At 38.9% G+C, this 23,579-nt stretch overlaps 1 protein-coding gene across 5 annotated transcripts in view; it reads left to right on the top strand.

Moving 5' to 3' along the window:
• Positions 1 to 23,579, top strand: part of LOC140204092 (ena/VASP-like protein) — a 246,196-nt gene that overhangs the window by 152,721 nt on the left and 69,896 nt on the right. For 4 of the 5 annotated variants that reach the window (XM_072270448.1, XM_072270423.1, XM_072270439.1 and 1 more), the window contains one exon: positions 13,141 to 13,318. In XM_072270448.1, the coding sequence (XP_072126549.1) occupies positions 13,141 to 13,318 (178 nt within the window). Of the gene's footprint in view, positions 1 to 13,140; positions 13,319 to 17,949; positions 18,234 to 23,579 lie in introns of those variants that run through there. The other variant, XM_072270454.1, reaches the window with a different exon arrangement.

Below are 23,579 nucleotides of genomic sequence, written 5' to 3' on the forward strand. Positions count from 1 at the left end.
TCTCCAATGTTCCACATAAATGACGAAGATTCATTATTTCATGCATATTAATAGAGTGAACAGTTCCTGTTTAGTGTGCATTTTCTGTAAGTGAAGTTACATTTTCACAGAACATGTATAAACATTGTAAAAATCAGCAATGTTATTTATGCCTGTGGTTTGGCAAAGGTCACTGGAATGTTGCTGTTTTACTTATGTATGTTTACAATTACATAGTATGTTTATCTGAAAAATATTTTGCATTTTTTAAATTGTACTAAGTACTCCAGAAATTACTGTTCAATAAATTCTTTTACTGAACAGAAAAATTCACAAATTTAATAGATTATTTAAATTCTTGGCAAGGAGACAATTTTTTGATATTTCCTTTACAATTATGTGGAATACTCCACTGTAGATTTAAAGTGGATAAAGCCCTGTGAAGCTGTGATTCCATCTGAAAGACAAAAATAATTGAAGGAACCAAAATGTGTAAAAATAAGGGTCATTACTGATTACTGGACTGAATTTTCATTGTTGCTTGACTCAGCCCTCCTGTGGTCCTCTGCTTATGCCAGTGCTGGAACAACTGATCCATTTGGGAATGGCTGCAAAATTTCTGCCAGATTTTGAAGTCAATATAGAGAGTGCCAGTTTGAGTGTATACAATGCCAGGAAGGAAGTGGCTTCTTTTACTAAATTCTATTACATATAGCAGGATCTTTACTCACCAGCTCAAGATATATTTAAGTTGCCAAACTACATGTTGATTGTAGATGTCAATGGGATTTGGGGAACTGAGAACATACCACTTCTACTGCATGGTTCTGTGACTGGGAAAACTACAGTTTGCTTTGGGGAAATATGCGTAGGAAAATGTTGAGCCAAATGTTCAAATGTTCCAAAGCTCGCTCACAGTGTTGAATAAAGAAGGATGGAAATGAGTGATGGGCAAACATTTAGCAACATTGATTTATCTCTACAGTCTGCTTAAGCTGTACAGCAGTTGTGAATTTAAAGGAGATGCCAAAGAACCTTTGCAAATTGTTGCCAGTGCAACCTTTATCATATACACAGCACCCTGTTCCCTCTAATGGAGAAATTAGATGGGTGCATCACTGAATGAGTTTGGGTTGCATTCTCCAGGTTAGTAGTGAATTTATGGAGTGCTATTTAAGTACTTCTCAGCCAGGTGAGTGGAAAGAATAGCTGACACACAAACCTTGAGGAACAGTTAAGCAATTAACTGTAACATGGAAGATCTCAGAGCAAGACTGCAGTGCCAGAGGGACATCAGGGACTGTTATGTATTCTGCTTCATAGAAACATGGCACACCCTAGCATTCCCGACACTGCAGTCCAGCCTGAGAGCTTCACCTTTCACTACCTGAACAGAAAGGCAGCATCGAGTAAAGATATAGGAGGCAGTATTTGCTTCATAATTGATCATCATTGAGCATAGATGTGGCAGTTCTGTCTCTGTTCTCCTCCTCCAACCTGGAACATTTGACAGTCAAGTGCCGTCTGCTCAGCCTACAGTGGAAGTTCTCCAGTGTTACCCTAGTAGTGGTGTACATTCCACCCCTGGCTGACATCGTTAGTACTGAAGAAGCTAAGCTCTGTGATACGCAGTCATAAGACAATGTGCCCCTGATGCCTTCGGGGGTCTTCAACTAGGCTAGCTTGAAGAAGTCTCTGACAGACTACCACCAACATGTTACTTATGGAACCAGAAGGCACAACACATTTGATCACTGTTACACCACCATCAAGAGTGCCTGCCATGCCATCCCGCACCTGCACCTTGGCAAGTCCAATCACCTGAATGAACTTCTACTCCCTGCATATAGGCTGAGACTGAGGACCCCAGCACCAATGGTGAGGACAGCAAAGGTATGGCCACGGGAGGCAGAGAAGTGGTGGACTGAATTGGTGGACTAGACCATATTCAGAGATTCGACTGTGGATCTGAAGGGATAAGCCGCAGACATTATCAGCTTCATCAAGACTTGCATGGATGCGTGTGTGCCTTCAAGAAGCTACCAGGCATACCCATATTGGAAGATTTGTGTACAACGGGAGATGTGCAGTCTGCTGAGGGCTATATCTGTAGTGTTCAAGACCGGCAATCCAGAACTCTACAAAAAGTCCTGGTACATCCTACAGAAGACCATTGTGAGGGCAAAAAGACAATTCCATGTGAAGTTAGAGACACAATTGGATGCATGACAGCTGCAGAAGACTGTATGCCATGATTTCCTATAAGGCAAAACCTAACAGCACAAACAGCCACCGTGATGCTTCACTCTTTGATGAGCTCAATGCCTTTTTTTTTGCATGCTTTGTAAGAGAGAATAACATACCCCTGTGTGAATCCCCACAGCTTCTGCTGACCCTGTAATCTCTGTCTTGAAAATTAACATCAGAACATCCATTAAGAGGGTAAAGCTTCAGAAAGCAACAGGTCCCAATGGTGTACTTAGTAGGACACTGAAAACCTGTGCCAACCAACTAACTGGAACATTCAAGGACATCTTCAATCTCTCTCTGCTGCAGTTTGAGGTTCCCATCTGCTTCAAAGAGCATCAATCATACCACTGCCCAAGAAGACCAGGGTAAGCAGCTTCAACGACTATTACTCATATCTACTATGATGAAGTGCTTTGAGAAGTTGGTAATGGCTAGAGTTAACTCCTGCCTACGCAAGGATCTGGATTCACCACAACAAATCTACAGTAGACACAATCTCACTAGTTCTCCACCACACTTCAGACCACCTAGACCACAGCAACATATATTCCAGATTGCTGTTTATGAGTTACAGTTTAGCATTCAACACCATCATCCCCTCAGTACTAATCAACAAGCTTCAAAACCCGGGCTTCTTTAACTCCACCTGAACGGGATCCTCAACTTCCTTATTGGAAACATCCTCTCAACATCCACTTTATCTAGCCCTTTCAATATTCAGTAGGTTCAAAAGGACTGCCCTTTTTTCTAAATTCCTGTGAGTACAGGCCCAGAGCCATCAAACACTCCTCATACATTCAGTGTGGATAAGGTTTCCTGCTGTAGAACTCTTTGACCCTGGCACAAATGTCTCTGGATCAATAGCTAGCAAAAACAGATTAGAGTATTTAATTAAGTTGGTATGTAACAATCCAGCCGTACAAATATCCAACAGTTACCAAAGAGGGAGGACTTAAAAAGCTGTCTGTGCATTCAATGAATTTAGAATTCAATATTTTGCAACAGCAGTATGGAGCAGAACATAAAAATTACTCTGTTACAAAAATAAATAGTGTAAAAGATGAATAATGAGGTATCGTCATAGGTTCACAGACCCATCTGAAATCTGATGGTAGAGGAGAATAATCTTAAAACATTGAATGTGGGTCTTTCAGCACCTATACTACCACCCCCCACTTCCATGGTAGTCAGGTGACGAGGGTATACCCCTATATAATGGGGAGTTCTTAAGGATGGATGCTGCCATCTTGGGACAACACCTCTCGAAAAGTCCCTGATGGCAGAAAGGAGGGTTGAACCCGTGATAGAACTGCAGCCTTTTATGATCTTGTGGGTTGGATTCTCCATATCAAGCTATGATGCAGCCAGTCATTGGGTATATTTGAAGTGGATGTTGATAGTACCTTGATCAGTTAGGGCATTCGAGATTACAGGGAGAAGACAAGAGAATGGGATTCAAAGGGAGAATGAATTAGCCATGATTGAATGAGAGCAAATTCAGTGAGCTGAATGGCCTAGTTGTGCTCCTACATCTTATGGTCTTATGGACAAATCCTAACCTAGTCCAGTCTGCTTGCACTTGACTCAAATTAATTGAAACCTTTCAAGTCCTGAAAAAATGGTCTCAGCATGAAACATTGACTGCTTATTCATTTCCATAGATGCTGCCTAACCTGTTGAGTTCTTCCAGCTTTTTTGTGTGTGTTTCTTGGGAGGAACTTTGATGTGTCCCAGAGTAATCACTTAGAATGATTTCTTTATATTTACCTGAACTGTTTTCTCTGTAATAGTAAGCATGCTGAGATTAGTTACAAAGAAAAAACAGCTTTAATTTTAAGTAAGGTAAATTAACTATATTAACCTCAGGGAGATGAGCTTTTCATGTACTTTCACAGAGATCTACTCCGAGAACACTCTGAGTAAGCAAACCTACTCATATGATGCACTGAATATTGCATTGATATTATAGTGAGGTCATAGCTCTTATATGTTTTTCACCTCAAAAAAAAAATACAATCACAAAAACAGTGTAAAAACACAGTGTCCTTCAATTGCAGTGGCAGCTGACCGTTCAACTGATGGGATCGGCAGCTAGTCATTGCATCTTGCTTTAAAAATTGCAAGCGTTTCATAGAACTACTGGAGGCTTGTATTTCAGAACAGTGCTCAATTTCAGGCTGTTCATTCAGATCAGTCAATTCCTCAGTAAAATATAGAGGCTGTTCTGCAATAGCCCATTAGTTCCTCTGTTGGGCAGGTTCATATGTTCATAATGCATGGGGTTTGGGAGTCCCACAGAGACCTCAATGAATTTGAGGTCATCTGATCTCACATTCATTAATGTCCCTCTCCCTGGTGAACACAGAAGCAAAGTATTCATTAAGTACCTCTCCTACTTCCTCTGCCCCCAGGCACGTGTTATCTCTGACCTCAGCCCTGATCTCACTGTAGTCACCCTCCTGTTCTTCGCATACATATAGAACATCTTGGCATTTTCTATAATCCTACTCACCAAGGCCTTCTCATCTCCCCTTCTAGCTCTCCTAAGTTCTTAAGCTTTTTCTTGGATACCTTGTAACTCTCTAGTGTCTGATTTTCTGCATTCTAAATGTGAAGTATGATTCCTGTCTCCTCTTGACTGAATGTTCTACCCCCGAACAACCATGAGACAAATCTTCCCAAAATCCCACAACAACCCTGTTATTTTTACACTTTTACTATTTTGCACTGCCTCCTAGTCTAATCCTCAGTGTTCTGTGTTGCTGCTGGGTGGTGCAGGGATCTGTAGAGCAGGTGTCACGGTAGTGTAGCAGTTAGCATACTGTCTTAGAGCAGCAGCAGTCAGGGTTTGAATTCCCACCATTGTCCGTAAGAAGTTTGTGTATTTTTCCTCTGACTTGAAAACTTCTACAGATGTACCATGGAGAGAATTCTGACACTGTCTGGTATGAGGGGCGGTGGGGGGGGCGGCTACTACACAGGATCAAAAGAAGCTACAGAAAGTTATACTTTATTGTCGCCAAACAATTGATACTAAAACGTACAATCATCACAGCGATATTTGATTCTGCGCTTCCCGCTCCCTGAATTACAAATCAATAGTAAATATTAAAAATTTAAATTATAAATCATAAATAGAAAATAGAAAAATGGGAAGTAAGGTAGTGCAAAAAAAAACAATAAGCAGGTCCGGATATTTGGAGGGTACGGCCCAGATCCGAGTCAGGATCCGTCAGCAGTCTTATCACAGTTGGAAAGAAGCGGTTTCCAAATCTGGCTGTACGAGTCTTCAAGCTCCTGAGCCTTCTCCCAGAGGGAAGAAGGACGAAAAGTGTGTTGGCTGGGTGGGTCGTGTCCTTGATTATCTTGGCAGCACTGCTCCGACAGCGTGCGGTGTAAAGTGAGTCCAAGGACAGAAGATTGGTTTGTGTGATGTAAAATTATGTAAGGTTGTAAAATTAGTCAGTTCTATCATGGCTACTAGCCTCCTAGGTATTCAAGACATCTTCAAGGAGCGGTGCCTCAGAAAGGTGGTGTCCATTATTAAGGATGCCCATCACCCAGGACATGCCCTCTTCTCATTGTCACCATCAGGAAGGAGGTACAAAAGCCTGAAGGCACATTCTCAACGATTCAGGATCAGCTTCTCCCCCTCTGCCGTCAAATTTCTGAATGGACATTGAGCCCATGAACACTACCTCACTATTTTTTATTATTTCTATTTCTGCAATATTTAAAATTTAACTATATAATATAAATATATATACTTACTGTAATTCATTTATTTATTTTCTATATTATGTATTGCATTATACTGCTGCCACTAAGTTAACAAATTTCACGACACATGCTGGTGATGATAAACCTGACTCTGATCCGGCTGCTCCAGTTTCTTCCCACGTATATTCCAAAAGATACACAGGTTATAAGTCCTGTGCATGCTATGAAAGCACGAGAAGCATGGCAATACTTCCGTACAATTCATTGTATGTTTTGATATTTTGATAGACGTGTGATGAATAAAGCTGATCTAAATTCTTTTTTTTTATAATATTCTCAATAGTGATTGCTCCCTTCCTGTTTTTGACTTCCATCCAGACTGACTCAGAAGACAATCTCTCCATGATATCCTGCCATTTTGCAAATCTGTGATACTATCCCTGATTAGCAATGCTACATCACACCCCACTAGCAAACCTGCTTGCAAGGACATTGGTTCCTCTCGAGTTCAGGTGTAACCTATCACTTTTATACGAGTCGCACTTTCCCCAGAAAAGATCCCATTGATCCACAAATCTGTAATCTTATTCCCTGCACAATCTTTTCATCCTCACATTTATCTGTCTGTCACACCTTCCAATTCTTACCCTCACTGGTACATGGCATAGGTAACAATACAAAGGTTACTAGAGGCTCTGCTTTTTAGCTTCCTTCCTGACTCCCTACATTCACTTTTCAGGACCATATCTCTTTTCCTAGCTATGTCATTTACCATGCTTGATAAGATGAAAAGATATCCTACACAGTATTGAGACAGTCCTCAGAAATACATCTCCAAAATTGCAATAAAAGCAACTTCTTTCCTCCAGAGTTTCACTTTCTTTTTGTATAACAATATTGGAAATTCAAAGCAGCACACACACAAAATGCTGGAGGAACTTGGCAGGCTGGGCAGCATCTATGGAAAAGAGTAAACAGTTGACATTTAGGTGTTTGTGAGTACTGATGAAGGGCCTCAGCCCAAAAAGTTGATTGTTTACTCTTTTCTATAGGTGCTGCATGGCATGCTGAGTTCCTCCAGCATTTTGTGTGTGTTACTTGTTCTTGAATTATTTCTTCTTTTTCCTAGTTTTTCTCTTAAACAATTAGCCTTCTGGATTACCATTCCTTTACCCATAACTATTTTATCGCTGAACATGATTAATGAAACATAATGGATATCCAATGCACATCCACCTGAGGCAAAAATAAATGCTTTTATTTTACTCTTTGCCCTCTCGTTGATGCTCTGTCTGTTGCACATAGAATGTATGTGTTCTATATTTACATTTACCCAAGGAGAAATCTTTTTACGGTAATGTTGACCGTGACAAACATAATCTATGTCGTAAGTGACAAATAATTATATATTAAAAATCTGTAAACAAATTGATGGTGTATTAATATTTGCATTTAACACAAATGGAAACAACTAATTCTGTTATTGGTTGTGTAAATATGAGTGGGATACTTGCACAATTCTACAGTGTAAGCAGCCTCAGGGAGTACAGGAAATCATTCAGGATTATTTAAAAATATAAACTTTGGGAAAAGGCTGCAATTGGGAATTGGCTATGAACGCACTTCAGATGGATCCCATTTTGACCTGTAGCATTGGTAAGTTGTGAAAGCATCAACTAAAGAAGCAGAAATTGAGAGCATAAAATATTTTAACACTGAAAAAGCTGCTAGATTGCTGGCAGCTATTTGCATGAATTCTACGAATAGCTGTGTTGTTGATTGGTTGATAGCATGTCATACTGTGAATATACCTAAGCACTTTTGCTATTAGATTATCAGATTTCCATGGATAATTAATATAATAAGCTATGATATAAAAGGCATATTAAATCACCCATGCAGTGTATTTTTTAAAAATGTTCAGAGAAGAAGCAAAACTATTTTTACTTAATGGAACTCCTTTGTTGGTTATAGTACCACAATGATTCTATTACAGGAATAGTTATCAGGAGGCCTGCACATTTATCCAGAGATTTGAGTTAAAAGCCAAATTTGTAGGATGAATACATTGTTATCAGTAGTAATGACTGTGAAATTACCACATTGTCATAACATATCATCTATAGCATGCTCTCTCAGGAAAAAAATCTGCTGAACCTATTCACACTAGCCTGAAAAATGCGGATTCTTAGAGACAAGATTTATAAGCATTTGGGGAAGCATAGTTTGATTAGAAACAGCCAACGTAGCTTTAAGGGGGGACAGATCATGTCTCACGAGCCTCACTGAGTTCTTTTGAGGAAGTGACAAAACATATCAATGATGGCAGAGCAGTGAATTTGGTGTATATGGATTTTGTTAAGGCACTTGACCAGTTCCCTATGGTAGACCCATTCAAAAAGTAAGGAGGCATGGGATCCAGGGAGACTTGGCTGCATAGATTCAGAATTGTCTTGCCCACAAAAGGCAGAGGATGGTAACAGAGCACATTCTGCATGGAGGTTAGTGACCAGTGGTGTTCTGCAGGACCCCTGCTCTTTGAGATTTTAATAAGCAACTTGGATGAGAAAGGGGAAAGGTGGGTTATTAAGTTCGCAGATGATATGAAGGTTGGTGGTGTTATGGATAGTGTAGAAGGTTATTGTAGGTATAAGAGGGACATTGATAGTAGACAGAACTGGGCTAAGAAGTGGTAGATGGAGTTCAATCCAGAAAAGTGTGAAGTGATTCACTTTGGAAGGTCGAACTTAAAGGCAGAGTACAAGTTAATGGCAGGATTCAACAGTGTGAAGGAACAGGGGGATCTTGGGGTCCACGTCCATAGATAACTCAAAGTTGCCGCACAAGTTGGTTAAGGAAGTGTATAGTGTGCTGGTCTGTATTAGTCAGGGGATTGTATTCAAGAGCCGTGAGGTATGTTGCAGCTCTATAAAACTCTGGTCAGACCACACTTGCAATATCGTGTTCAGTTCTGGTTGCCTTATTATATGAAGGATGGTGAAGCTTTAAAGAAGGTGTAGAGGAAAATTACCAGGGTTCTGCCTGGAGAGCGTGTCTTATGAGGATAGGTTGAATGAGTTAGGGTTTTCTCTTTGGAGCAAAGGAGGATAAAAGATGACCTGATAGAGTTGTGCATGTTGATAAGAGGCATAGATAGAATGGACAGCCAGAGACATTTTCTCAGGGCAGAAATAGCTAATGTGAAGTGGTATAACTGTAAGGAATTTGGAGGAATGTATGGGGGGATATCAGAGGTAGGTTTTCTACACGTAGAATGGTAGGTGCATGGAATGTGCTCTCAGAGGTGGTGGTAGAGGCAGACACATTAGGGACATTTAAGAGACTCTTAGATGGGCACATGGATAAAAGAAAAATAAAGGGCTATGTTGGAGGGAAGGGTTAGATTGATCTAGGAATAGATTAAAGCATTGGCACAACACATGTACTGTGTTGTACTGTTCTAATTTTTATGACTGTGGGATCTAAATTTTAAAGTAAGACTTGGTGAATGTAGAAGCTGGTACAATATTAAGGAGAATGCTATCCTTACTTGGGCTGGAAGGAGATCAGGTGAAAGCATAGGTGCAAGACATAGTTGAGGTGTGATCTATTGAGAGCCATGTTATCTATAGTAGAGGGAAGGCTAGAGTTAAGTAAAAAGAAAGATCATCTTGGCAAGTCCTCCATCGGAGTAGATATGATGGAGATACTGTAGATCTGACAGAAGGAAATAGAGGTGTGGTGGAAGCATTTATATTTAAAATAACTGAAGGATTCCCGGGACTTGCAGTAAATACTGGTGGCTAACCTGATCTCTGAGGTTAGCAGAAAAATCCAGCAATAGAGGAGTCATTAGTGGACCATGTTTTATTAATATTGCTGCCAATTTCTACCTTATTTTCATTTTATTTGGTCCATTGCTGCCACAATATTTCTTTTTTCATTGATTTGTTTTTAGTAACAGACTGTATGACCAATAATACAATTATTTCATAGTTAACTTTTTTGTTGAGCACAAATTTGTAAATTTCCACAGGAGAGTGTTATGTATTGAAGAGATCAAATTCAAGAGACTAAGTTGAAAATACCTTAATTCCAAGCATTGTTGTCAGATTGCTAATCATTTTCAAACTAATCATAAGTTTGTTCTTTCTTCAAATATAGCCTGCACTCTGTGCTTAGAAAACTATCTTCTGATTGTTCAGCTGTGTTATTTAATCATATTTAAATATGCAGTTCTACTTTTAATTAATTTTGTTTTAATAACATTTCTGCACTGCTGTTGAAATAAGGAACTAATTTAGCAGAAAATCTTTGGGAAGTATTATTCCATCATGGAATTGAAAGTGTTACAATTTCATGAGTATTCTTAATGGAACTCTCTCGGGGAGCTTTGACAACCATCAATATTATTTACTTTTGACTTGTCAACTTTCCAAACGTACAGTGAGGAACAGTGCCAACAGTACTCATGGGATCCGGCCTGGAAAGATGAAGTTTGGTGAGGTCTGTAGGGCAGCCACTTTTCACTGCTAAGCATATAAAATCCATAATTTTATGTGGACCATAATTATGTTGGTGCTACATCAAACATGCCGCCCCCTATCTTTTTCATGTATTGCTTATTGCCTACAGGCCTATCCACTTGTTCAAGACAGACTCATCCCTGACCTGGTTTGTCCCGGTTATAGGCAATACATACAAAATCAGAGCATCACTGGGAAAAATTAGGTCACAGGGTTATGAAATGCACTTACTATTGGACAAATTCTGACCAACCAAGCTTTAATTGCCTTGCTTGATCTAGAGCTGCTCAATTTAAATAGGTCCACCCTGAGTATCTCTGTGTCTTTCCTGCTCCACTTTCCTTTGGTCTCCTCTAACTTAAGGTAGTGATTCTTAAGGTAGTGACTCTTTCCCAATGCCTAGACTACAGTAACCAATCCCAGTGCCAGTTTCACCCCTCCCACCATGTGCCAATTGTACGGCTCAGACACATCACTTGCTAATATCTGACTTCAGCCAGACATCCCTCAAGATCCATAATCCTTTTCCCTCATCACTGGCTTCTCCTAAACCTTGCACACTGTAGGTCATGTGATGGCATGTTTGGAAGCACTCAATTCCTCTATCCTGGGTATTTCCTTGATGAAATATATTATTATGCACAACACAACAACCAAGTTAATACTCCTCTATAGTTGTCAATGAATGGATGTACAATATCACGGGTATTCATCATGGAATTATTTTTATTTTAATAACCTTGACATTCTTTTTGATTTTTTGAATATGGTATTATATGATAAACATGCATTCTGTTACTCTTAACATTACTTCTAATGCTATATATGTATAAAAATGTGAGTATGCATCTGTAAGTCTCGTTCTTGTGTGAGTCATAATTTATAGCATTCTTGCTTCAGAGTAAAAATTATGGGTTCAATTGCCTTTCAGATGACTTGGGAATAAAAATCTTAGTTAATTGTGCAGTGTTGTCCTGAGGTTGTTCTTTGTGTTCAGAAGTCCTGCCTTTCCAATAATACATTAAATATTAATTAAATCCTGTCTTAGAGATATAGAGATTTGCAACAATATTGAAGGGCAGTGAGTTATCTCTTCAGTCCCGTCAGTATTCATACTTCTTCTTCTTATAGAAACATCTGCATGATGCTAAGCTAGGGCACATCATCAGTGATGTTACCTGGGGTCGTCAGGTGTTTCGGGTCTTTCAACATCATACACCCTCGCCCAGGCGACCCAACCAGGGTTGAACAGACCCCGGCCTGTGCCCTGGCAGCAACCCAGGGATCTGCCCTCTTTATCCAGAGCCATCTTGACACTTTCTCTGCTACACCTCTGGTGGTAGAAATGGCTCTCCTTCTTCTCTCTCCCGTGATTCCAAGTGCAGTGTATACTTTGCAGAGCGACTGGCCTGCAAAGCCACGACACCCGACCACCACAGGCCAACACTTTGCTCTCCAGCCTCATCTTTAGCAGTTGTTCTTCAGATCTTCATACTTGGCTCTTTTCCGCTCGTAGGCCTCCTCCATGCGTTCTTCCCACAGCACGGTAAGCTCAAGCGTAAGAACATGCTTCAATGAGTCGGACCACAACACAATGTTGGGCCACAATGTAGTCTCTGTGATGTGGGGAGGAAACTGCAGCTGTTTTCCCAGGTCTGCTTTTAGCTTCCAGTCCTGCACAGTGAAGAGCAACCCAGTTGCTTTCTGGTGTTCTGTTGGTCTTTCCCCCTCTTTGACAAAGCAGATGGTATTCTTGACCGGACTTATTTTCCAGAAGATGTTAAGGGTGCTGCAGATTGTCTCAGCAATTGTCCGGAAAGAATTGCTGAAAAAATCAACCTTAGGCTCTATTATAAAGCATGCTTTAGTGCAATGCACTCTATGCTGCCTTGGAATTATGCCGGATCTAGCTTGTTCCAATTTACCTGGGCCTGATGCAGTGGGTTGAACATTATAACTGTGTGGCATTCAGCAACATACAGTGTGGTCTCCGGGGCCTATAGAGCTTGGTGATGAACTGCTGAGTCTACCCTCCCAAATCTGCAAAACCCTGGCTGCCTTTGACAAGAGGAGGCAAATCTGGGAGCAAAACTTGTGAGGCTGTTTCAGAATTTTTAACGGTCTCCAATGCTCCATTTATTTGAAAGCATTTGAAATGACTATAAATAATAAAATCCAGCAAGACCAAAAACAATTAAAGCACAAAATAAAATAACTAAATAAATTAATAAAACCATTTCCTCCTAATCTCCAGGCTAAAAATCTTCATTGCACTGAATGAGTTATTCAATATCAGTCACAAATGATTTGAGTGCCAGATTCTCTATTTAATACTGATAAATCCCACCAAGAAAAGATTCTCCCATCTCACAAAACAGTATCAGCATACTGTATGTACCAGCAACAATAGCTCAGCATGTTCCAGACTTACAGTGGACCTTCATAAGTCCAGGACTTGTGTAAGAGCAGCTAAACTAGGAACTACCCGCTACAATGATTGTAATTTGGCCCATTCTATCGAGTGAATGTATTTCAGAGTACCAAATGCTGAACTTACAACTTGTGCTAATTTTCACCATTACAGTTATTTTAATTAAATAAAGACTCGTATTTACAATCCCAAGACAAATGCAGTTCTTAAGATATAATTTGTATTTGTTTGTAGGTTGTCATAAATTATTCTATCGTCAAGGGACTGAAATATAATCAAGCTACACCTACATTCCACCAATGGCGTGATGCCCGCCAGGTATACGGGTTGAATTTTGCAAGCAAGGAAGAAGCCACAGCCTTTTCAAATGCAATGGCATATGCTTTGAATGTGCTGAGCTCACAAGATGGAGGTATGTACTATTTGCTCTGTTTCACAAAGACATACACATTGCTTTGAGTGCCATCTACTGTTGTTGTTGTGTATAAACTGCAGATCTTACAGAAGCTTTAAAACCCTGGCTATTTTTAGCTACCTCAGCATGTGTGCTTTCAACATTGTCTCTGGTAGCTGCATGCATTCAGTAAAAGCTGTGCACTTAACATTGGAATTATTGAAAGGAGAACATTAGAGATTCACACTCTGGGTACATTTGGATATCTGTACACACATTGTAGCCAGAAGTGTGCTGGGTGAGACAAGTATTTGCATCTCAGCAAATATCAGATGAGTCATGAGCCAAAGCAATTAGGGTAGCATCTTAAACAATTTTTAAAATTTTATTAACTCACTAACTCATTGTAAAAAAAAAAATCCCTGATACAATTAAGATTGCTGAGTGCAGCTTGATTATTTGAAACGGCTTAATTTATGAGTGAGTAGAATAATTTACAGTAATTCAAAAATACAGAACCACTGGGGTACCATTTCCTCATTAACACATGAGAAAATATATTCCAAATGATCTTAAATGTCTGAGTGTCCTTATGTTAAAAAAAAAGGAATTTGAGAGCATTCTCAAAGGTTTGTAAAAGCCATAGTTAACTGTAAATTATGATGGCAATTAATTTGATTTTGGAGGATGAACAGTTGTTTAAATTACAAAGTCCAATTTGTAATGGGCATTATTTCTTCTCTGAACTTCAGCAATCTTTTGAACTGGTTGGACTGTGATAGGACTAATTGTTCTGGGAAATAAATCATTGCTGATGAAATTTGTTTTTTTAGAATCATTGAGTTGCATAGAATTTTGAAAGTAGGTATATTTGTTTTGCTGATTTGGTTCTCCTTATTTCACAAGGTTTTTATTACTGCAATTGTAAATTCTGTTAAAATCATCGAATGCTAGCTTCCAGTTTACTAATGCTGTTCCTACAACTTCAATTAATATGAGTAGATGCGAAGATTCAATTGGCACAATTTTCTGTGTGCGTACATTTGTTTGTGTGCATCAATTTTTACATAAACTCAAGATTCAATCCCACCACCCCGCACCCAGTGGCTAACCACTTTTTAAATTTAAAAAAATCAGTTACATGGTGGATCTTCAAAGTATGAAGTAGGGCATATTTGCTCTAAAAATATGACAGTAATATTTGCACAATGTCTTGAGTAAGACCATATGCAGCATTATCTCCAATAACAGTCTACGAGATGATATTTATATCGAAAGTGGATTACTTCAAACTATGTTATATCAAGTGAAATGTTTATATGAGAGTAAAGATTCCTTTTGCTTCTCGAAGCTTTCAGTTTTACACACTTATTTTTTATTAGAAATTTTGTCACAGGTAGAAACAAAATGCCTCAAACATAGCTCTTAACATGAAAGGTGGAGTATTTTACCTAATAAGGAAAATGAGTTAAGTTTTTAAACATTTTTTTGAAAGTTGGAAAATACTTCACAGCTACAAGAGAAAAGTTGAGTTCAAATTTAGTGTTTCCTCAAAAAGGAAGTGAACAATTGTGGACCAGTCATCTCAGAACATCTTAAGCTAAAACATTGTGCTAAGATTTAAGACCAAGATCCATGTTTTTGTTTGAAGATCTGACAAGTAAAGAATGCTTTGCTCCTATGGCTTTATCCAAGTCTAGTTTAAATACACAATGACTCTTTTGGGACTTCACAATGCTAAGTGGCATTAAAAGAACTACTGTAATACCTTACTAATGATTTATTTTCTTCGTCAATCTACACTCTGAATATCATATAGAAACAAATGGAGATATATTCCAAAATATATCTTCATTTTAATTTAGAATTTGATTAGGGTTGTTAACAGTAAGCAATTAAATAAATTAATCAAAGTTTCAAATAGCTGACATTAAGACACATTTTAGCATTATAAAGTAACAACTCATCATCTTAAAATAGGAGCATATAATGATAGGTGAAAGACATTTGTTCACTGAAATTAAAATATTTTGTCAATGCTTAGCTGTAAGCATATTTGTTAGCTCACAATTTTCTGTACTTTCTGAGGCATTCCCTAGCTGTGAAGTTTAGGACCTTTGTCAATGCAGTAGGATCACAGTCAATTACAGGCTGTTTATTTTCAAAATATGCATTTTTGGACATACATGTAGAAAATGCATGCATGAAGATGGGGCAAGGTCATTGTTACAATGCTCAGCCTACTCTCATCAATTATAAAGGAAAAATAGATTTCAGTTCTTATCTGGAAAGAAACCAAGCATGTTCCAATATTCAGAGTCGATGGAGAAGGTACAGTATATTCTATTATAGTAAATTGTTAAACTGTAACTGAAGAGTGCAAATAAAAAGATTACTTCAAACAAAAAAATTAATAATATATCACTTCATGCTAATGCTGTCTTGTTTGTACTTCAGATTTTTCAGCTTCAGTGGTTAAGTAAACCAGCTAGCTAGGGATGATGAGTAGTTAATCCCATACAAGCTATTAAAGTTCTGCCCATTCTATTAATAACTCTTCCCTGTTCCTTTGACAGTCGTGATTCACTGCCATCTGATGGTTAAACAGTGAATGTGCAACCCCCTAAAAGACATTAAAAGATGCAAAGTATTTTCAGTTTTATTTTGTTTTCACTTGATCATCTTACAAATATATTTTCTTTCCTAAAGGAATTGTGTGGTCCATGAATCTGACTTCCAGATCACTCTCATTGAGTATCTTTCTTTGCTGGCCTGCATGTGAAACATTCTCCCTTCTTAAATAAAGCCATTTATCCTTAGAATCTTCCTTATCACTGTCAAAAGTTTTTGTTTAATTGTTCTGCTCAATCCTACCTCCAACTTTCTTTTTTACTCCCAGGTGTTTGAATGTGTGGTTGAGTCACAAAATCAGTGCCACGTCGTTACTCAAAGCACCTTATAAGGGGTCCTTCGACCATATTTCTGCTCCTGGCACGGTACCAAAATGATTAAAGTCACTAATTAGATTCTATGTGATTGGAACACAGATAATTCAACCATTAAAGTATCTGCAGAGGACAGAGGTTCAGGTTCTTAGATCATTGGGATCTCTTCTGGTGTAGAGGTGACCTGTGCAAGAGGAATGAGTTGCATTTAAACTGGAGGATAACCTATACCCAAGGGAGGAAATTTGCTTTTACCACCAGGAAGGGATTAAGTTAGATTGGCAAAGTGGTGGGACTCGAGAGAGCAAAGTCAATGAGAAGACAGGGCCATGATTATAGTTAAAAGGGCAGTTAGGACTACTGCTTTAAATTGCATTTCTTTCAATGCATGTAGCTTAAGAAGAAAGTAGATGAACTGAGGGCATGGATTGTCTCTATGGACTGGGATATTCTGGCCATAACACAAATGTGGCTCAGAGGATGACAGGACTGATAACTCAATGTTCTGGCATATCGATGCTTTAGGTGTGACAGAGGAACAGGTAAGAGTAGAGGGGGTAACACACACACAGAGTGCTGGTGGAACTCATTTTGTGTGTGTTGTTCAATATTTCCTGCATTTTCACAATCTCATGTTAAAGAGTACAGAGGGTGTTATTTTGTTTGACACAGGAGAACATTGGAGCAGTGTTTCAAGGCAATATTCTTGTGGGATCATCTAACAGGGCCATTTGGCTAGAACTCAGAAATAAGAAGGGGATGGTCTCTTTGGTAGGGCTATAATATAGATCCCTGCTTAATAGTCAGTGGGAACTTGAGGAGCAGATATGTCAAGAAACTGCATGAGAAGAGTAGGATAGTGATGGTGGGAGATTTCAATTTTCTCAGTATCGACCGGGCCACCCAGAGCACAAACGGTGGAACTTTTGCAGTATGTCCAAGACATTTTCCTCACAATATATAGAGGAACCTACTTGGGAAGGAGCAATATTGGATGTCCTCTTAGGGAACAAGGCAGTTCAAGTAATGAAGTGGCAATTGGGACGCATTTTGAGTATGAACTCGATACTTTCCAAAACTCTGTTAGCCATGCTGTAACTTATACCATCCCATTTATCCATCACTGTACTGTTGCAGGAATTAACAATTGTCAACTGTAAAGTTCCAAGGAAGCATTCCACCCTCAGTATACACATACTGTTCAACTAGCTTTGCCATAAAATACCAGCAGTGCATAACTGACAGCAGCATGGGTGTAATGTTCTCTTTTGAGTAAGAATGACCTAATATTTACAGGTTCTGCATTATGTATCAAAAGTTTAAATAAGTTGCCTTTGTCCTGGATGTGCTGCTTTATGACATTATTTCTTGTCTATTTTTCTACACACACATTTAAATTCTCTCTCACCCAAGAATTTGTCATACATTTTCTTTATTTAAGTGTTCGACTTTTGAACTCTGCCACGTTTTAGCCTGACAAGTGACATGTGACGTTGATGCTTCTTGAACAGGACCTGACTTGTAAGCCCCTTCTCCAGTTTCTTACCATCTGCAAACTGCCCTGTATAATACATATATGGCTCATAAGGATTGATGTCAGCTTCTCTCGTCACTGACAATTTGATTGGAAGGATGCTGTTCTAAAATATCCAAACAGCTTTATGATCCTTAGCTGTAATGAAGCCATTCTGAGCCATTTTCCTCTAAGTAGAGGAGTTGAGAAGGAGTCTGCTAAACATGGGATTTTCCTGCCTATGCTTAATCTTATGCTTCCAGTGTAGTTAGTTCCTTGTGGACTCAACTTCAGTAGTACATGTTTTATGACTCCAAATGAGAAGTGATCAGAATGAAAGAAACAAACTTGTTCAAAAAGAAACGTTCTGTTAATATTGAAAATCAAAGACAAAGCTTATCACAGAAAACGCCAGTTCAACAAGCTCAGAAGGACCATAATCGGAGGGTTAGTCGGATGACAATTACCTTACGTAGTAAGTGAAGTCTTCTACAAAGCAAAAATAATTGAGCAGAGTAAAGGAGATATATTGATGAAATTGACATATTGTAAACAAGTGTTGTATTATAAATGTAAAGTTTAGAAAATTTGGGATTGGTTTTTCTAGTTGTTGAATAAGTTACTGGTTAATAGAGTGTTATTTTGTGGTGAAAGGAATCCAAAATTATTTCTGTGTGAATATCTTATTTGTTACCCTGTTGATTGCTGAATTGCATGTGTCATTTGTTGCAAATAATTTTGAAAATCAGGTTAGCAATAAATATCAATAAATTGTATTGCTATGGACAGTCATCATTAAAATTAACATATTTTCAGAGAATTTAAACTTTGACTTTTGACACAATTTTGTGTGAATGTTCACCATGTATATTACCAAATTCAGTACCAAGAATTGATAGTGACATGAGGGCCAAAAATAGTTACAGTGCTCCTTGGTTCAGATGAGGGTGAAGTAAATGATTCATGAATTTCAAACTGGATTTATAGAGACCTTTTCTTTGATTAATTTAAATACTACTTCACCAATCTAGATCTTGAAACATATCTGAGAAAGCACTGATCTAATTTGATTTCATTATGTGCTGAAATTTAAATTTTTTTAAAAAAACGTTTATATCCTGAAGCTAATGTGAAAATTGTAAAACTCATAATGTTTTACCATATGTTTACTAGAACAGGTTTCTAAATGAACCATGACTCACATGTGAAAACTGAGTCTTCAACACTGCTTGTTGAAGGATCTTGCCTGGCCAGAAAGTTTCAGCATGACAAGGAATACTAAGTTTGAGACTCAGGTTAAAACATTGTTATCTTAAACTTGTTTAGTAGTTTAGATTAGTTAAGTGTGAAGTAGCAATCAGTATTTGAAAAATCTTAACTATTCAAAATTCAAAGTGCAAGTTAAATTTATTATCGATATAAATACTGTATATGTTACCATCTACACTCCTGTGATTTGTTTTCTTACGGGCATACACAGTAAATCCAAGATACATAATAGAATCAATGAAACACGGCATTTAATAATCAGACAAGCAGCCAATGTGCAGAAGACAACAAACTATGCAAATGCAAATGGAAAAAAGAAAATAAATAAATAAATAAATAGGTGAATAGATAAGCGATAAATATCAAGAATGACATGAAGAGTGCTTTACTAAACTCAAAACAGTTGAACACGAGGAAATCTGCAGATGCTGGAATTTCAAGCAACACACATAAAAATTGCTGGTGAATGCAGCAGGCCAGGCAGCATCTCTAGGAAGAGGTACAGTCAATGTTTCGGGCCGAGACCCTTCGTCAGGACTAAATGAAAGAAGAGCTAGTAAGAGATTTGAAAGTGGGAGGGGGAGGGGGAGATCTGAAATGATAGGAGAAGACAGGAGGGGGAAGGGATGGAGCCAAGAGCTGGACAGGTGATTGGCGAAAGGGATATGAGAGGATCATGGGATGGATGGGAGGCCTAGGGAGAAAGAAAGGGGGAAGGTGGAAGCCCAGAGGATGGGCAAGGAGTATAGTGAGAGGGACAGAGGGAGAAAAAGGAGAGAGAGAAAAAAAATTATTAATAATAATAAAAAATAAATAACAGTTGGGGTACAAAGGGGAGGTGGGGCATTAACAGAAGATTAGAGAAGTCAGTGTTCATGCCATCAGGTTGGAGGTTACCCAGACGGAATATAAGGTGTTGTTCCTCCAACCTGAGTGTGGCTTCATCTTGACAATAGAGGAGGCCGTGGATTGACATATCAGAATGGGAATGGGACGTGGAATTAAAATGTGTGGCCACTGGGAGATCCTGCTTTCTCTGGCGGACAGAGCGTAAAAAAAAAAAGTTCAAATAACTCTGAAGGTGAGACAGCAGCTGCATAAAGTAAAATAGTTTAAGTTTCAAGTCATGGACCCTACATCAGAACTTCCTTTCCTGTTCCTGGACTGTATTAGTGTTCTGTTTTGCTGAATTTAATGCAGGTAACTGATGTAAGAATTTCAGGTCAAAAGCTATTTCAACAGAGAATTTAATAATATGTCTTCAATTTACAACATTAATATTGCTACTCTTTCTACAAGTGCCCCAAGCATTTTCTCTTTTTGTCTCAGAACTTCAGCATCTGCAGTTGTTGTTATTTTTATTTCCTTGAGTGATGTACCAAGATAAGACTGCAACACAAGTTTTGGCAGTTCTAATGTACATAGTAACTTAATTGTTGTTTCAGACGTTTCCTTCACATTTCTAGAAAGTGCTACACCCACTGACATAATTTGATTATTATTGAAAGCCATACCAATTAAATATTAGTCTTCATTCCCACTGAGTTTATTTATGTGTTCAAAATTGCTTAGAGTACATATAAATATTAACATTAGATTCTGCCAGATATTTTGGGATACCTGGGAATGATTGAACATAATTGTGTACAATCTGGAGAAATCATCATGCCATTGCATAGTACTATTGTATTACCATACCACCATTGTATAATATTCCTCAGTGAGACGTGAGAAATTCTACATGTTTTAAGTTAATGACAGTAGCACTGCTTTAGAAATTTATACATACATACAAACATACAAAACTTACAGCACAGTACAGGCCCTTTGGCCCACAAAATTGTGCTGAACATGTCCCTACCTTTGAAATACTAGGCTTACCCATAGCCCTCTATTTTTCTAAGCTCCATGTACCTATCCAAAAGTCTCTTAAAAGACCCTATTGTATCCACCTCCACTACCATTGCGGCAGCCCATTCCACGCCCTCACCACTCTCTGAGTAAAAAACTTACCCCTGACATCTCCTCTGTACCTACTCCCCAGCACCTTAAACCTATGTTCTCTTGTGGCAACCATTTCAGCCCTGGGAAAAAGCCTCTGACTATCCACACGATCAATACCTCTCATCATCTATCAGGTCACCTCTCATCCTCTGTTGCTCCAAGGAGAAAAGGCCAAGTTCACTCAACATATTCTCATAAGGCATGCTCCCCAATCCAGGCAACACCCTTGTAAATCTCCTCTGCACCCTTTCTATGGTTTCCATATCCTTCCTGTAGTGAGGCGATCAGAACTGAGCAGAGTTCTCCAAGTGGGGTCTGACCAGGGTCCTATATAGCTGCAACATTACCTCTCGGCTCCTAAATTCAATTCCACGACTGATGAAGGCCAATACACCGTATGCCTTCTTAACCACAGAGTCAACCTGCGCAGCTGCTTTGAGCGTCCTATGGACTTGGACCCCAAGATCCCTCTGATCCTCCACACTGCCAAGAGTCTTACCATTAATACTATATTCTGTCATCATATTTGACCACCAAAATGAACCACTTCACACTTATCTGGGTTGAACTCCATCTGCCACTTCTCAGCCCAGTTTTGTAACCTATCAATGTCCTTCTGTAACCTCTGACAGCCCTCCACACTATCGACAACACCTCCAACCTTTGTGTTATTAGCAAACTTGCTAACCCATCCCTCTACTTCCTCAACATACATCAAAGTTGCCAGTGAACACAGCAGGCCAGGCAGCACCTCTAGGAAGAGGCACAGCTGACGAAGGGTCTCGGCCCGAAACGTCGACTGCACCTCCTCCCAGAGACGCCGCCCGGCCCGCCGCACCCACCAGCAACCCTGATGTGTTTTGCTTGAATTTCCAGCATCTGCAGAATTCCTCGTGTTTACCTCTACTTCCTCATCCAGGTCACTTATAAAAATCACAAAGAGTAAGGGTCCCAGAACAGATCCCTGAGGAAATCCTCTGGTGACCGACCTCCATGCAAAATATGACCCGTCTACAATCACTCTTTGCTCTCTGTGAGCAAGCCAGTTCTGGAACCACAAAGCAATGTCCCCTTGGATCCCATGCCTCCTTACTTTCTCAATAAGCCTTGCATGTGGTACCTTATCAAATGCCTTGCTGAAATCCATATACACTACATCTATGGCTCTACCTTCATCAATGTGTTTAGTCACATCCTCAAAAAAATTCAATCAGGCTTGTAAAGCATAACCTGCTTTTGACAAATCCATGCTGACTATTCCTAATCATATTATGCCTCTCCAAATGTACATAAATCCTGTCTCTCAGGATCTTCTCCATCAACTTGCCAACCACTGAGGTAAGACTCACTGGTCTATAATTTCCTGGGCTATCTTAACTCCCTTTCTTGGATAAAGGAACAACATCCGCAACCCTCCAATCCTCCGGAACTTCTCCCGTCCCCACTGATGATGAAAAGATGCTGGAGAATTTCAGCAGGTCAGGCAGTATCTATGGAAATTTCCAGTCGACATTTCGGGACGAGACCATTCATCGGGACTGGAGTAAAAGGTGAAGAAGCCAGAATAAGAAGGGGGGATGCACATTCAAGCTGTAATCTGCTAGAATAGTTTTAACTTTGTTCATTATGGTGTTACTCTTGTTTGATAACAAAGACTTGAAGTGTTTCCTAACTGATTTATTTTTAATATTATAAATATACATGGTTTGTTCATGATCTCTGAATTTGAAGCAATGTCACTTGATAATATTTGGATTTTTTAACTGACTGTTAAGTGAAATAATGTAATAAGCTCAGGCAATTTTTGTCTGTAGCTGACAGTCCGTAATTGCATTCCCCATTAGAAAGCTTGTTGTTTCATGATTAAGGTAAGCCATTTAGAATATTGGATTTTTTTTATATAGCTTCTACTTAATTATTGACAATACACTTAGAGTTTCTGTTCTGGCAGTGTATCAGTTACATTGATGGCTATCTTTGACATTTGGTGGAGTATTAGATACTATGTATTATGTCAGGTGTATAGCAGACAAGCCCTACCTGATCACATCATGCTCAGCAGGGAGTACATCTGTCACTGCTTCTGTTCCTGGTCTTGCCACTGTAGTCGTGTACTTTTCTGCAGAATATGTTGTAGGTAACTGACACAGGATTTGCACTTTAAATAATTTCTGTTGCTCTGATATATTAATTTTGAATGTTCAGTATTAATTGCTGCATAAACTACATGGAAAGTGACAACTGGGAAATACCTGATCTTACTATTCCAGTATACGTCTGACAGTTCACTGATTTGATACTGCAATATTTCTAATCATGTACTTCATCCAGAGGATTAGGTGTTAAAACTGGTTCATATACTTGATGTTTATCGTCAATATCAACTTAACATCAGCACACATAAAAATAATCATCCTGCAACATAGATCCACTTGACTGGAAGCCTTACGGTGGACTGCCTGTGCACTTTGGGTGAGATGACTTCCTGTTGGTTGCAAGTTCATGTTTTTATGTACACTGCTCATTGTCCCAATGGAATTTGTTCCTG

Source organism: Mobula birostris, chromosome 1, assembly GCF_030028105.1.
Source record: "Mobula birostris isolate sMobBir1 chromosome 1, sMobBir1.hap1, whole genome shotgun sequence".
NCBI classification, from domain to species: domain Eukaryota; kingdom Metazoa; phylum Chordata; class Chondrichthyes; order Myliobatiformes; family Myliobatidae; genus Mobula; species Mobula birostris.